The sequence below is a fragment of the Varanus komodoensis genome, unplaced genomic scaffold (genome assembly GCF_004798865.1).
Source record: "Varanus komodoensis strain SLA01 unplaced genomic scaffold, ASM479886v1 scaffold12, whole genome shotgun sequence".
In the NCBI taxonomy this organism is placed as follows: Eukaryota; Metazoa; Chordata; class Lepidosauria; order Squamata; family Varanidae; genus Varanus; species Varanus komodoensis.
Genome location: NW_025335349.1, coordinates 29,842,736 through 29,858,244, shown reverse-complemented (window position 1 = coordinate 29,858,244; position 15,509 = coordinate 29,842,736). Strand labels below are relative to the sequence as shown.

The 15,509-nt window shown below is 43.3% G+C and overlaps 1 protein-coding gene across 3 annotated transcripts in view; it reads right to left on the bottom strand.

The window, feature by feature from the left end:
* The window catches only part of ANKFN1 (ankyrin repeat and fibronectin type III domain containing 1), a 302,123-nt gene that overhangs the window by 50,687 nt on the left and 235,927 nt on the right, over window positions 1-15,509 (bottom strand). For all 3 annotated transcript variants that reach the window (XM_044422145.1, XM_044422144.1, XM_044422147.1), the window contains one exon: window positions 7,500-7,607. In XM_044422145.1, coding sequence (XP_044278080.1) covers window positions 7,500-7,607 — 108 coding nt within the window. The remainder of the gene's footprint in view (window positions 1-7,499; window positions 7,608-15,509) is intronic.

Below are 15,509 nucleotides of genomic sequence, written 5' to 3'. Positions count from 1 at the left end.
CTGGGTGTAGCTAAGGAGAGGGTTGGAAATTTGCTTGGTATTTCTGAAACAAGCAGCAGTTCTCAAATTGCAGGGGAAAAGCAGGGGGCTGTTAGTGAAATCCACCTTGATTACCTCTAAATTTAGTCATATCACCCTCACCAAACATAGGAACCCAGGGAGTTGTAGCCTCTAAAATATTTCCTATATAAAGCAAATATTGTGTCCTTATCATTCTCTACTCATGGTTACTTACAGGCTCTTTAGATGACATTGTGACTTTCCAGTTACACTTCTGCTTGTAAAGTGCACTTTCCATGAGTTTTCTAAGAGCAGGGAAAATAGAATATTATTTCTGATGCAGAAAGAGAATGCAGTTTCCTCCTGTGTATTTGTGCTATGACACTATAGCACAGTGCCTTCAAGAGGTTATGCAGCAGAAAAGCAACTACTTCTCCTGTAGTGCTAGGATTTCAGTTCTTTGAGGATTAACAGCTCTGTGTAGAAAACCCTAAAACTGCAGCCCTCGTGATCAAGATCACTGACATCCATAGCCCACCTAGATTAACTCACACCTTTCCTGTGAAGCAGGGGCATTGCTGGCTACTTCAGGGCACAGGCCCATGACATGAATTTGCATGTGCATCTATCTCTATATCTATATATTAGGTATGCTCCAAACTTCACAGTGGAGATAAGGTGCTTTGGAAAACATTCTGCTCACATCAGTTTGAAGCTGGTCCCCTTTGACTTTGTACAAAAAGAGTGCATGGTGTGTGTGTGTGTGCACTCACACTCTATGCTTTAATATTCTTTTTAAAGGAAACTTCTGAAAAAATGGAGGAAGTTGGAGGAAAATTGGAGGAACATCGGAAAATTTCAGGCCTAGTTGCTGCATCTGAGAGAAGCATATCTGGCAAACTGCAAAATGGTAGCCACAGAGAGTTTTTGTGCAAGAAAAGCTTTAACATGTTGAAGGTTTCCAAAAGCAGATGAACTTATCTGGCTATATTCCTTGTGAACCATTGCTCTGAAAATGACAGGCAGCCTAGAAATGTCCCTAAGCAAAAAACCAGCGGAGTGTCAAAAGGATATGTGCAACAGTTCAAGTGGAAGGGGAGTTATCCAATTTGGTGGTGGGGGGAGAGATTTGCTTCTTTTCTCTTTACCACATCCACGGGTCTGGGATAAATTTATATGAACATTGTGCAGTTCTTGTATATAGGTATGAAAGTCACAAAGTTTCAGAAGGATAGGGCTTAGGCAACTATGATGGCTGAAATCCAGTTTAAGACGTTTTCGTAGTGAAGTGTTAGAATACGTGCCATCTCTTGCTCCCAGTCCTTGACCTCCCCAGTGCATAGTGACTGGAGCCCTGGGCAAAATGTGCCCTAGGATTAGGAGGTGGATCTGTCAGTCCCTCAACCCCACTCCTTCCTTCTTCCTGCAGGTTTTGAGAAGGAAAGCCAAAATATGCTATTTCAAGACATAAAGTCTGCCCAATACTGCTTCAGCGTTAGAGTTTCTTTAAATTCAGTGCACATCCCTAACATATATAAAGTGTCTGTGCATGCACATTTAGAATTGCCAGAAGTTATTAACATTTCACCAATGTTTGTAATGAAATACAGCAGTGTAATGAAGCAATGTTAGCACTGAGCATTTGTAGACTCCAGCCCCCCTTTCTGTTCCCTTCCTAATTCTTCCATCTTCGAGACACTCTTCCTAAAGACAGATGTTTCATTTTTGTTTGGCACAGTGAGCATGCATTATCTTTTCCCCCATAACCTAATTTATGCCAAGACTTCAGGATTCAGACAAGAATTCTGTTTTCTACACTACAGATGAGTTATAGAGAAACTCTGAGCATGTACCAAGTGCCTTTCCTTCACCACTGCAGCTACAGCCCATACAAAAGCAGTGGCAACCACCATGTCTAGGCCTGGGCTGAAAGGACAGTCAGTTCAGTCAACTGGAATCAGGTGGCAGTCTATTAAGCCTCTCATAATACACTCACAGCTCAGGAGTTAGTTCTGAACAAACAGAAAAGAAACCTCACCACAAAAGTAATTTGTGCTGGAGTCCTATACACATTTTCTGGGAGTAAGCCCCTTGGAACATAATGGGATTGACTGAGTAGACATATAGAAGAGTGATGAAGTGTGTAGTAATTATTTCCCCTCCACTCCTTAGCATTTAACTCCAAAATTTATTGAAGCTTTTTGTTCATTGGAACACACTGGGTCAGACTCTGGGTCCATTTCGCCCAGGACTGTCGACACGGACTGGCAGCAGCAGCTCTTTGGGGCTTCAGGCAGGCGTCTTTCCTTCGTATCCCTGGTGATTATAGAGACTGAACCTGTCCCCCCAACATGCAAAGCATGTGCTCTGCCATTTTTGATAGCTGAATAAACACATCTGACGATCAAAACACTTCCTCTGCACTCGTGCGAACTACTTTGCTGAAAGAGATGGGTGAGAAACAAAACAAAAATCCTCTTATCTATGTGTATAAAGGCAAGCGTAGGTCAGAACTTCTCTTGCCCACCCCCTTCCCCATCTGGGAAGTCTCCAAGATGTTCTTTGGTGGAGTAAAGAAGAGGAAGAAAGACAAGGAGAAGGGGAGGGCGGAGGAGAACAGAGGAATTGTGAAGAGGCGAGGAGAGGGAGGGAGGAAGCTGAGAAGCTCCTTTCAGATGGGAACACTTCAGAGGAATTTCGGAGGGCGCGTGAGGGTTGCACATACTTAAGTTAACTTTATGAGGTGAGGTGGCTGAGGGCTTTTTCTTGCTTTGTAAACACGTAAACCTCTTAGAAGCCCCATCTAGATCATGATGCTGCAATAGCCTGAAACCTCTTTTCGGTCTGATCTGCTGGCTGTAGCCGCATAGGAAAAAATAAAGTGAAAAGGCTGATTAAATCGGCTGAGATAAAGCTATTGAAATGTTGCAGAAACCGAGGGTTTCAGTTTGGGGCAGTGAAGTCAGAAGTCCTGTGAAATACCTTCCGTGCCCTTCCCACTCTTTCTTCAAAAGTTCCTTGCAATCAAACTCCCAGCACAGAACAGAAAAGAGTAGAGAGGAAATAATGATCAGAGCGTGGAAAGAAAGGTGGAAATCTCCCCTCCACTTGAAAAGACTGGTGCCTTCACACTACACTCCCTATTGGTCTGTCAAGTGAACGAGTCCTAAGGTCTCCTAGTAACTGCAAGGCTATTGAGCTCAGAGAGAAGAAACGGCTTGGTATTAGGTTATATAATGGCACTAAAGCAACAGCGAAATGCTGAGGCACAGTGCAGAAGCTCCAGAGCCAATGCCCAGACGCTCGACCTAAACAGGGCTTATGCTGTGAAGTCTTTTGATGTATTCAGTCTTTGACAGATAGCCAGTGCCATCTCCTTTGCAATTAAGACCTTCCCAGTCCATCTTCTAGCCTAAAGGTTGATGGGAGAGTCTTGTTGCTATTTGCCGGGCATGGCATTGGCTTAACCTCTGCATATCTACTCCCCTGGCTGCCCACTTCAACTAACACCTGTGTGTTCCTTTGTCAACCCCTTGTCCAACTAACCAAAGATGCTGTGTGTGTTGAATCTGCCCATGTGATACCTATGTGGCTAGTTTTTTTATGTTTGTTTTCATTTTTAAAAGGATGGTTCTGTTTTTCCTATTGTTCCCCCATCTCATCCTTTTAATAAAAGGAGTCTTTCTTTCAGTGGAGATCTGAGGTTTGAGAGTGTGTTTCTGACAAGTCCAAGAGAGGCTTCTCTTTCCACCAGCCTAAGCCACAAACGCCTCAAATAAAAACACCCATGCTGTGAAGCCTTTTGATGTATTAAGCCCGCAAGAGAGAGCCAGAACCATCTCCTTTTTAATTTGTCTAAGTTTGTCTAAATGAGATAAGAGGAATGCAAGCTGCCCTTGCCTAAGGTAAAGGGACAATTCTAGCAGGTTGCTACTTTTCTCAGGCAGATAATTGTCTCAGAGGTCTGCATTTCCTAGAGCTAAGGGGGAGGTAGCAATGGAATCCTACTAATGACATAGAAGTTTGCCTCATAAAGTGAGTGAGGTCTGCTTTGTTACAAGGACCATCACAAAAAGGTAATGGGGTTATGGCCCTCTGGCCCCACTGTAACTGGAATACTTACTACCAAGCAGTCGACATTGGGAAGGTTGCCACGCAACATCAGCAGGGGGTACTAAAATTTTTCCTCTGGTGTGCCCTGCCCTGCCCTGCCCTTCCCAAGATGGAAGCTGGAACTGTTCACTTCCACTTTCACAATAAGTATAGATCCTTGTTTATCTGATGGAATAAGTCAGCCTCAGTCTCTGGGTTCATCTGAGTGAAGGCTAAGAGTGAAGCTGCACCTAATTGTAACCCTTTAAAAAATGTTCCAGTAGTCAAGAAATGGGTATGATCCCCTGTTCTCCCAACACACCATGTAACAATGCTTCAGTAGTCAGAAGCAATCCTTAGTATGTTCCTGCCTTTGCACAAAAACTGATACGGAAAATATCTTATTGCATCCCATATGAAGCGGTTGCAGCGAGAGTTTCTGATCTGCGCTGACTCCTGCTCTTGGTGCCACCATTCACAGGATTAGCTCAGCCTGGAACAGCCCAACTGAGAGCTTGCACACGTGTTGAGCAAGGCCTGTGGCTGTCCTCCACAGCCCATATGCTTGCACGCTTGCTCTGCCTCTCATCCAACCTAGCTTCGAAGCAGGCTTCCATCCAAAGTGAGAACCTCTGCCCTTTGCCAAATGAGGTAAGAGAGCCAGTTCCATGGCTTGCCGATCAAATTACTACTCAAACATTTTTAAGGATTAACTTTGGACTTAGTCATTCAGTATTTTACTGGACAAGTGCCACAGAAGGAAAATATAGGGTGAGTAGTATAATGAAAAGTGTTGATTTTCCCTCCTTAGGTCATCACAACAATATGTTTAACTACAAAGAATTTAACTGAAATGAATGGCTTTGTGGGGGTGGGGAGAAACTCCCAAGATCTTAGGACCATAAGCAATCAGTAATTGTAGCAACTTGGTTACGCTAATTATGAAGACAAACGAATTGCTGTGTTGCTGGTAATCCTCCATGCCCCCCCACCCCATGATTAAATATATGAAATTGAAGCTCCCTCCCTTAGGATGCCGTCAGATGAACAGTGTGAAGATTTGCCAAGCCTCATTCTGTACATTGATGTTGTCAAGGTTTTCTTTTGACATTTCTGCTTATATTGCCATCTTATAAGGCCAACTTTATACCAGTTTTATCATGCCAACTGCTATGGTTTCTGTCCTATAATTCTGAGAATTTTAGTATGATGATACTAACTTCTCTGTTAGGGGCTTCCCCACTGAAGTACAGTTCCCAGAATCCCCTGGGAAGAGGCAATGATTCTTTTTTAATGAATCACTGTTCAACAATAAAAATTATAGATACCTGCTCACCCTGGAGCCAGACCAGAACAGATTTGGGGGTGCCTAAAATGTTAAAGGACACCCATGCTAGGTTACCAGTCTGGCCGATACTTTAGCATAAAAAGGAAGAAATCTGTACTTTTGGTCTCAGTTGCTCATGAAGGCAGATGCTAGTGAGGCAAGTCACTTCACATTCAAAACGCAGTATAAGCCAGAAGGCTTATGCGGCCCCCAATTAGCCGGGGGGGGGGCAGGGAGAGGGGGAATGGCACCCTTATTTTCATGCAACATCTCAAATCCTATTTTCAAAGGGCATTTTCTCATTGTGTGCATGTTGCCATAGTTACAAGAAGAGCACGCAGACCTTTAATAGTCAAAATCATTGCTCACAAACGAACCAAGGCTTCCTCCTGCAGAATCTGCCAAGGAATTCATTTTGCCTACACTGTATTTGAGAGGACTGTATCATCACGATTCAGCTTGAGATGATGATGGTCAAAATAGGAGGGGGAACAAGAGTGTGATTTCTCTCCTTCGCTTTTCCAAAGCCCAAGTTGCTTTGCTTCAAAGCCATAATTTCCTCAAGAGATGGTATTTTCTAGAATTTTTAATAATAAAAAATCTCATTTCAACAACTAGGTCTTTTAAAAGCCTTTAAAAATCTCTCAGGCCGCTTCTCTGATTTTCATGCTACAAAGATAACGTTTGACTTTGCACAAAAAAGAGCAAAGAACTTGCTGAGCTTTAAACTCTCCCTACATTTTGGCCACAGGAGAGGCTGTTCCATTTAAATTGCAGCAGTTTTGCTTGTTTCATGCATGTTCACCTCTTTTTCATTACTGGTTGGAACAGCCTCACAGAAAATATATAGCACCTTCCACTTGTTTTCAGTGTAGAAGTAGGAGATGTTCAGGCCTTGAATATTGTGCTAGTCAACCTGGCCAGCCTGATGGGAAAAGTAGGCCACATATGTGTATTATCTTCCACAGCAGCCAGGTTGTGCTAATTTAATTCAAAGGCTGAAATGCATTATACTAGATATTCATCCATTGCCAGACAAGTACCATCAAGGACATATTGAGAAAGCCACTGCCAGTCCTTGGCTCCAACTTTCCATCTAGCACAAATATGCAGTCTGTGACCTCCTGGGCATACTAACAAGCAGAAACCTTTGATGCCATGTACACACATGGATTTTATACCCATGAATAGGGATGTAAGACTTTTATTGAACCAGCTCTATTTGTGTTTGGTGGACTGTCGGGTGTCTTCTGTTGTCCACTGAATGACAGAATCAGAATTTTTAAGTGATCTGCAACAATGCCTCAATCATCAGCTGACTCCCAATCACTGGGAATAAGTGGGATATAAACAAATATATAAATAATGGTGATGATGATGGTAATAAAAATATGTCATTCCACTTGTGCTCATAATAGATATTAATACAACTGAGAATATGTACAAATCCATTAAAAAACAATCCACAAGTCAATGGACTCAGCACAGCTTGGAAAAAGGTAGTCAGCTGAGGAATCTTTAGGTCAGAGTCATAAAAACCAAAACCCATTAGAATCCACTGAGAGCTCCTCCAACTCCCCTGTTCATGTGGGATACAACTGAATGCTCTAGGCTTAGGGGATGGCTGTGGGCATGTAGGAGTGAGGAAAAGCACTTTGTTCACCCCCAAAGCGATCTTCTTATTTTCTCTTATGCTATAGAGGCACAATATGGAACCACAGATAGCCTCTGTTGCCAGTGTCTACAGAAACATGGCACCAGCTTCAGCTTAATCTATTATCAATATCAGCAAAGAAGAACTTAAACATGTTATTTTTCCCTCCTTTGCTTATTGGGCAGGAGAGAGGGGGAGAGACAGAGAGAAGGGCTTCCGCAAAAGCTTGTGTTCAAATACTTGCCACGTTGCCAATTTGGAGAGGCAGGAGTGAGATAGTCTGCTAAAGTGATTCCAGATGGGCCAATATTAATATCTTTCCTTTCTGATGAACAAGAAGGTATGGCCCTGATAGAAAGCTGCTAAAATTACAGGCGCCACGGTGGCTTCACCCAGGGCCCTACCGCATAGATGCTTTATCCTTACCTCGGCAGCTGTAGCTTGGGCGAGACGATCTAACCTGCTGCAGCAACCGCTCCAGTGCTTCAATCTGTCCCCTGTGCCGAGGCTCTCTGCCATCAGAGTCTTTCCAGTCTGGTGAACAAAAGAAATAAACAGAATGGAAATGAAAATAAACAGCATGAAAATGCTGCACAGGAAAGGAGAGGCACACTTACCCAGGGTTTCTTTGCTCTCTCTCTCTCTCTCTCTCTCTCTCTCTCTCTCTCTCTCTCTCTCTCTCTCTCGTGTGTGTGTGTGTGTGAATAAACCCTATTCTGTCTATATAAACATCATCATCATCATCAGATTAAGTTCTGTTACATTACATTTATACTCTGCCTTTCTTGCTCTTGCAAGGAACCCAAAGTAGCTTCCAAGGTTCACCTGCTTTTCATTTTATCCTCACAACAACAATCCTGTGGGGTAGGTTATACTTGGAGTCAGTGGCTGGCCAGAAGTCACCCAGTTTGCTTTATGGCCATGTGGGAATTAGAACCGAGGTCTCCTGAGTCCTAGTCCAGCTCTTTAACCACTAGGCCAAACTGGCTCTTGCAGCTGAGCAGTCAACAAAAATGAACAAAACAAGCACATGGGGTACACAAATGAAATCAGCAGAATAAAAATGCCGCAGAGGAAAGACACAGTCACACAAAGGCTCTTGCCTGAAGAGAAAATTGGTCTGTTTTACGTTTGTCCTTGACTGGGCCCCCACGAACATCCACTTCCCTCGCAAATGGCTGCTACTGCTGTTACTTTACTTTTATAGGTTTCGAAAACTCACTCTGTGTATAAGCATTAGGGTATGTTGTACGTCCCTTTGTTTATCCTGCAGCATAGTGGCAAAGAGCTAAGAACACAGCAGTCCCTGCTTCTGTTTTCTGCTTAGCCGTGAACTCTTAGCCTTAGGTGCGCCACTCTCTCTCTGCCTGAACCCCTCATCTGTAAGTGGAGATGATAAAGCCTGGCTGTCTTAAAGGCTTCTTATTACTGAGATCATATTCATGGAGAATTGCAGAAAGCACTATATAAATACTGGAGGTGAGGAGCCCATGGCCCACTGGCCGTGTTATAGGGACAGGAATCAGAGAGGGGCAGAACCAGTCAGTCCCAGGCCAGGAATACAGTGGTGAGCTGCATTTTCTTTTCTGTGTTCCAGCGAAACATCGAAGCTGATTTCAACATCAGAGCAGCAGGGGAGGCTGGTGACTTCCATGCTGGTGGGGCTTGTTACCCATTGCAGCTTTTATTGTGAGCTTGAAAGGTGTGCTGGGGAGATTTGCACACATCTGCTAAAGCAAATTTGTGTAAATCCCTCTGACAGTCCTTCAAATAGACCACCGAACTGTTCTGAAAAGGAGGACACATGGTCATCCCTACATTATCTGGCCTCCTGATTCTTGTTGAGGGAAAAGCAGTGTCTGAGGCTGTGAACTGGAATGGCGGTGTAATTGGTTAAGAGCTAGCAGGGGTTATGGCATGTGCGTGTGTGCATAGCTTCACAACAGCCTGAAAGGTTTAGTTGGGTGGGACCTTTCCCTCTACCTCTTAGTGTAGGCTTGAAAGCTGTGGTAGTGAGTAATGCAGTACCTTCCATGATAGTGTTTTCTCAGGTGTTGCAGAACTCTGTTGAGAAGGTGCCTGAGCTTCTTGTGTGCCACCTGGAGAGCATAATGTAGGGGAAGGCTGGGAACTAGGTAGATACATGAGAGGGGTGAAGAAAGCCGGGTAAGGAACCAAGGGTCTCAGCTGCAGGTGGAAAAATATTGTACAGACACTGAGAAAAACGGGGAGTGGATGTGTCATGCAAAGTTATCAGAGGCCACCTCTACTTGCTGTGGTAGATCTGGTGCCCAAGTCTTGTTGCTGCTCAGTCACCAGATTTATCAGAAATCATATCTTCCCTCACATTATTGAGACCTTTTCCAAATGTGCAACTTAATGTCTAGCTCCAGAAAAGTACACAACTCCAAAGGAATCTTTGTGCAGTTCAAAATTCAAGTAATGCAAAAGCGATATCCTGTTGGCTGATGCAAAACGTGGCTCTTAACAGTGTGAAAAATGAGGTGAGTAATTCAGGTTCTTCTTGAACGTTTAACCTGATGAAGCGTACACATTTCCCCTTCTCCTGCCAAAGACACTCCCTCAGACTCCATTGCTATTCTCTATAGCCAGTGTTTCCAAGATGGAGAAAATCATTCTTGAGCAGGGGACTGCCTTTCTGACAAGCCATGGGATGATGTCAATGTTAGGATAAGGGCAGTGATGCAGGGAAATATCTAGGATAAGAGACACTGTACAAGCCAAAAGAGAACAGAAAAGCCTATAATGGCCTCTTGTTGAGAAGAGAAGAGAAGAGAAGAGAAGAGAAGAGAAGAGAAGAGAAGAGAAAGATGTTGGATGTGTTGAAGAAACTTAAGAATATTATTTAAGAGCTGAAATCCTTCCAATAGTATATGGTTATTTAGGGATATACAGATATTGTTAAATATGTTCCATCTGTGTTTTGCAGATTGTCAAGTGCCTTTTATTCCACTATCTGCCTGTTGATGGAATAGGATTTTGGTGTGTGAGAACTGTGTTCGTATGTGAAAACAAATGGTCTGCAAGTCCACTGAATCAGTGCAACTTGGAAAGAGCTAGTCCGCTGCAAAATCCTCAGATCAGATTCATAGAAATCCAAACTTATTTGAAAATATCAGAGATGTCTCTCAAATCTTTAATCAACCCCTTAATACTTAGAAACCAGCTGGACTAGAATAAAACAACTTGACCTTAGAAAGGGAGACGTCAGCATGGGAGGCAGGCAGAGATGCAATGTATCCTAATAGGACATTTCTTCCGTCTTTCCTTCCTTCCGTCCTTCCTTCCATCCTTCCTTTTCCCTCCAAAGTGAAAATGGTTGTCAAGCTACAAGCCAGAGCAGGTGGTGCTGGGGGGTGGGGGGGGGTCACCCCTGCACCTTCTCTCACTCTAACACCAAATGCGCCTAAGCCTCCAACTCCCACAGAACCAAGTTCTTGTAGCTGTTCTGGGCAACAAATCATGTTCTGGTTAAACGTCCCAGAATGCCAATTCCCAGGTGAGCCAAGCCAATCAAATTCACCATTCAGGCTGACTAGAAGGTGAGAGAATACTTGAATTATTACATTTAAGTGATAATTTGCTTTACTTTTTTGTCCTTGTTTATCGTGGCTATGTGGTGTTTCAGCTTTAAAATGTTCCGATCCACCACTTGGTAAGGGATCACCTAAAAATGTGAGTTAGAAATCTTTTAAATGAATAACAAGAATAAATAATTTTAACTACACCCCTTCAAAGCTTTCTCTGTGCCCTCCCCATCCAATTTTCAGTCAGCATGGAGAAAGGAGGAGGGAAAAAAAAATGGTCAGATTTATGGTACTCATCTTGACCTCAGTGCTGCAGTAAGTTCCTCTGCTATTTTTCGCACTCCTTTTGCTTTAAAAGAATAAAGTTAATAACCCACCACAGCTCTGTAAACAGAAGCGTGCTGCCAGCATGTTTGCCTATTGACAGACTCATTGGAAAGCCAGGCGGATTGGCTCTGCTTAGCTGGCACAAAGTACATGAATGCATTCAGAGCTACCAACTGGCTGGCCCTCTGCAAGCAAGCATGCGGGTTAGTTTACACAGCAAGCTCACGAGCCAATGTTCCATTGGAAGGGCTTGACATTCCAGGAAAATAAATCAGTCCTTGCCTTAGCCCTCTTCCATTTGCTACCAAGGGTCTCGAGGGAGGATACCAGAACTATTCAGCTTTTCCTTATAGCACCCATCCTGAGTTACATAAGACATGACGTTGTCTAGAATGGTACCTGGATGAAATAGTATGTAATTAGAAACATTGGAATGCTAAGGCAAAACTGAGAGGTTCAGAAGGAAAAGACAACTCTTTCTGAATCATGGATGGACGAAAATACTGGCTGAAAATAGAAAACACTGGAATATGATCCAAAGTATGTGCTTAGACCTTCAATGAGGTAATGAGAAATAGTTATAAGCCCTTAGGAAACATAGGCTTACCTTGTGGACACCCATATCTGGGAGTAAGTCCCACTGAACTCAAGGGGACCTTTGAGCGAACATGTGTAGGATTGTACTGAAAGACACACTTCCGGTCATTTGAAAAATAAAGAACAGGTTCTAAGTAATGAAGCAGAGCCAGTGACACATAGTGGTTAAGAGTCATGGCTTAGGACTCAGAGATCTCAGTTCTAGCTAAATTGAATTTCCTACAAATAAAGGAAAAACATGGTATAGGAATCTAAGAAATAAATAAAGGAGTGCTGTTTTCAGTGCATCAGCCTATTCCTGCTGATATGGCTCATCTATGAGTTACCTTTATCCCACAGAGGAAGCTAAAAATGGCTTCTGCACAACGGCCTTTCCACAACGGTAATCAACATGTCGCATTAAGCACCAGGTAATTTTTCTTTATCATCCATTTGGCAGTAACTTGGTGCTGGTGTGAAAATGTTCCCCACCAGGTGCAAATAGCATGAGATCAGCTGGATTACAATTTCTGTTGGTGGCTTGGAAAAGTTGCATGGAAAAGCCATTTAAGCTTCCTTGAATGATAAAAGTAACATGTAGACCAACCCACTGAATTAGAAGAAAGCTCACTGTAATGGGAAGATATGATAGTGCCTCCACATTTTAAATAATCTTTTCAAAGATGTGGACTTGTATTAAAATGAACTTAGGATTTTAAACAAAAATACTTTGAGACTGTCTTTTAAATGAACTATAGAATGTATTCCTATATTATGATTTTAATTAGTGTGCATTATAGGTGGAGATGATGACAGCCAGTCAGACATGTTCTAGAGCAGGGTTCCTCAAACTTTTTCAACAGGGGGGCCAGTTGACAGGTGCCAGTGGTCCGCCTGGGCCGCCAAGGCGGTGCCAGTGGGGGGGGGGCACAGGCTGGGGGGGGGGGGCGGGGCATGCGCACACAAGAGGCAAGGTGGGGGCGGGGGGGCAGGTGGGGCAAGGTGCCAACTTGTTCGCGAGGAGATCGTTTTCTCCGAGCGCGTTCAAAACAACCTCTTTGCGAGCAAGCTGCGAGCCCGCACACACCTGCACGTGTGCACACTGAGTGCAAAACCTCTGGGGTGGGCCAGTTAAATGGGCATGGCAGGCCGGATCCGGCCCGCGGGCCTTAGTTTGAGGACCCATGTTCTACAGTATCATGTAGACCTGGACTTCTGAGGATGGGGTGGTATGGGGGCAAGATGTTCATGGTCTTTTCAGCTTCCTTTCCAAAATCCATCCCACATTCCAGAGGTCGCCTTCCTCCCACAAATCTTCCAATATTTGGAATGTTTTGGTGGCTTTGGAATGCTTCACATGAAGAGATGCCTCCTCAAAGAAGGAGGAATTTACACACATATGGGGTGGGTTCACACAACATGACAAGCGACAGCATTCTTCACCATGGTTTCTCTGGTCATTTGAACACAGGATTGTGGTTCCATGGTCCTGGTGTGCAGCTACCATAGAGTCCCCTGGAAAGAGTGGCAGCTGCTGCAGGAGCTGCTCTAGCCACCTGGCATGGAAATGAATTTCAGGCTTGGTGGCTGGTGGGATACATGCCAACAGCAGAAAGATGAACAAGGAGGGTGGTGTAGTGTACAAACCACAGTGTAGGTAGTCATCTGTCAGGCACATTCACACTGCAATCTATGTACTATGGAAACGATGCAGGATTGCTTGCCTTGAGGTATGAACCCAGCCACTGTGTAGCCTAGGATATAAGTCTCTGTGACCCATGGCAAGCCCTCTAGATTCTGTTACAACTCTTTCATAGCTAGAGTTAACCAGTATCTCTGGCTAAAGACTCCGGCTCAGTACCTACTAAACGTATATTTCTGAACCATCTATATTTCCTTTTTATTAAAATTAGGAATGCAGAAAAGCAAGATGACAGCCATTGTGGCAAGAGAAGAAGATTAAAGAATGGAAAATAATACAAAGAGGGCAAATATAGTCCTGAAATTTGCTATTCTAATAAATTATAAATAAAACCACTTTCTTTATGAATCCATTTGCCTGTGGCTCAGCAGGATTTCTTGTATAATAGAGCAACACTAGTCCAGACCCTCAAAAGTTATTTGGTTTCTGGTTATCCAAAACACACAGGCTCACAAAGTACCACATGATTAAAAACAACTTTATACTTGTCCACTCAGAAGTAAGTCCCACTGAGTAAACCCATAACCAGCATTTCAAAACACATTGATTTGTAGGGCATAAGCCTCAATTGTCCTTTTAGGGCTTAGTTTGGAGTAAACATGCTTAGGCTCGTGTGATTTGCCTGATTTGAACCCAACATTTTGAAGTTTCCCAGATAACACTGTATGGTTACTTTAGAGCCTTCAGGAAGAGAATAACCTGCTATCTCATTGTCCCCAGAGAGTGTAGGCTGCACCCAGTGGAGGTGATGGGGGTGGGGGTGGGGGGCAGGTTCAATGCAAACAGTGCTGTATGTATGCCAGTGCCCCCTGATATTTCAGTTCCACTGCTCATCTTTCCCATATTTTTAGCAAACGATCCACTAAAACTTCACTGATCTGTCATAACAAATTGACAACTTGATACAGCTACAGCATCAGTCGGTCAGGTTGCTTGATTGACAGATTTTGGCTTTGGCTGGTTCTCTGATGGGCCTTGAAATCAGAAACGCATTCAGGCGTGGATCCTGGATGCTTTATTTGACTAACATTCCTCAGGCCATCATTGCAGTTCATTTTATAGAGTGTAAAGGGCTCTAAATTTAGATTGGGATGTCAAGCCAAAATCAGCTCTGCTTTAGAGAAGATCGATTCCCCCAAATTAAATGGCTGAATCTGAGATCAGAATCCATCCACTTTCCCCTCAAACACAAGTATTTTCAGGTTTAAGTGCAAAGAGCCTGAAGTAATGGTATAGTAATCATCTCTGTTTAATATAATATCCATATATAAACATACAACTGAGATCAAATAAAACCTTGCAAGTCAATAGAAAAATTTAAATATGAGTCTTACAAGAAATAATTTATAAATCAAACAGACTGAGATCCTTTCAACTGGAGCAAGTTTTTCTTACTGACTTCATAAATTTTACATTTGTCTATGGATATTAAGTTAAAGACAGTTGATCAGACTGAATTTATGTATACTATTAGCTCAATTTAAGTTAGGTTAACCAATATATTAATTACTGTAAGTTAACATTCCAGGTTTTAACCAGTGGCAATCCTATATACTTCTACTAAGAAATATCTCCTATTTTCTTTAATGAGATTTACTTCCATGTAAGTTTCAATGCAGTTGTCAGAGTTTGGGGGTGGGGGGGATGTCATTCCCCTCTGCTCTCACTATTTTCTTTTCTCTGTCTCTCCACTCATATGTCTATATCCCTGCCAACTCAGAATAACACTTTCTCCATCCAGTGAAGTGACTCTAGTCCATGAAAGCTTGTGCTTTAATGCAGCTGCTGGGCTTTTAAGAAGTCTCAATAATCTGCCAATTTTGACAAGATTCAGTGTTGTCCTTGCTGGTGTGTGTCTGGACGTGGGTGTTTCATGTGAGACTGTAAAGGCCTATGTACATTGCTGGCTTATAGAGTCCTAGAATAGCAGAGTTGGAAGGGGCCAAGAAGGCCATCGAGTCCAACCAATGGCCACAGGCAAAGTGGCAAAGACTAGAACTCCAGGTTCCCAAATATTCATGGGGTGAGCTTTCTAGGACTAGGAAACAGATGAGGATGACTTAGGTGAGCCCGGTAATATAAATGGGGCTCTGGTGAGGACAGATATGGATTAGAGAGCCAACTAAATGGAGACCAGTCTAGAGGATTACACGAACCACGGCTGCACTGCAGAGGCACCCAGCCTGGATTTCCCAAGAGGCTTACTAAATAGAGAGTCCAGCAGGTGACCAGGCTGAAGCTCCTTGCCAAGCAACAAGCAGAGTGAGGCACCAAAATGAACAG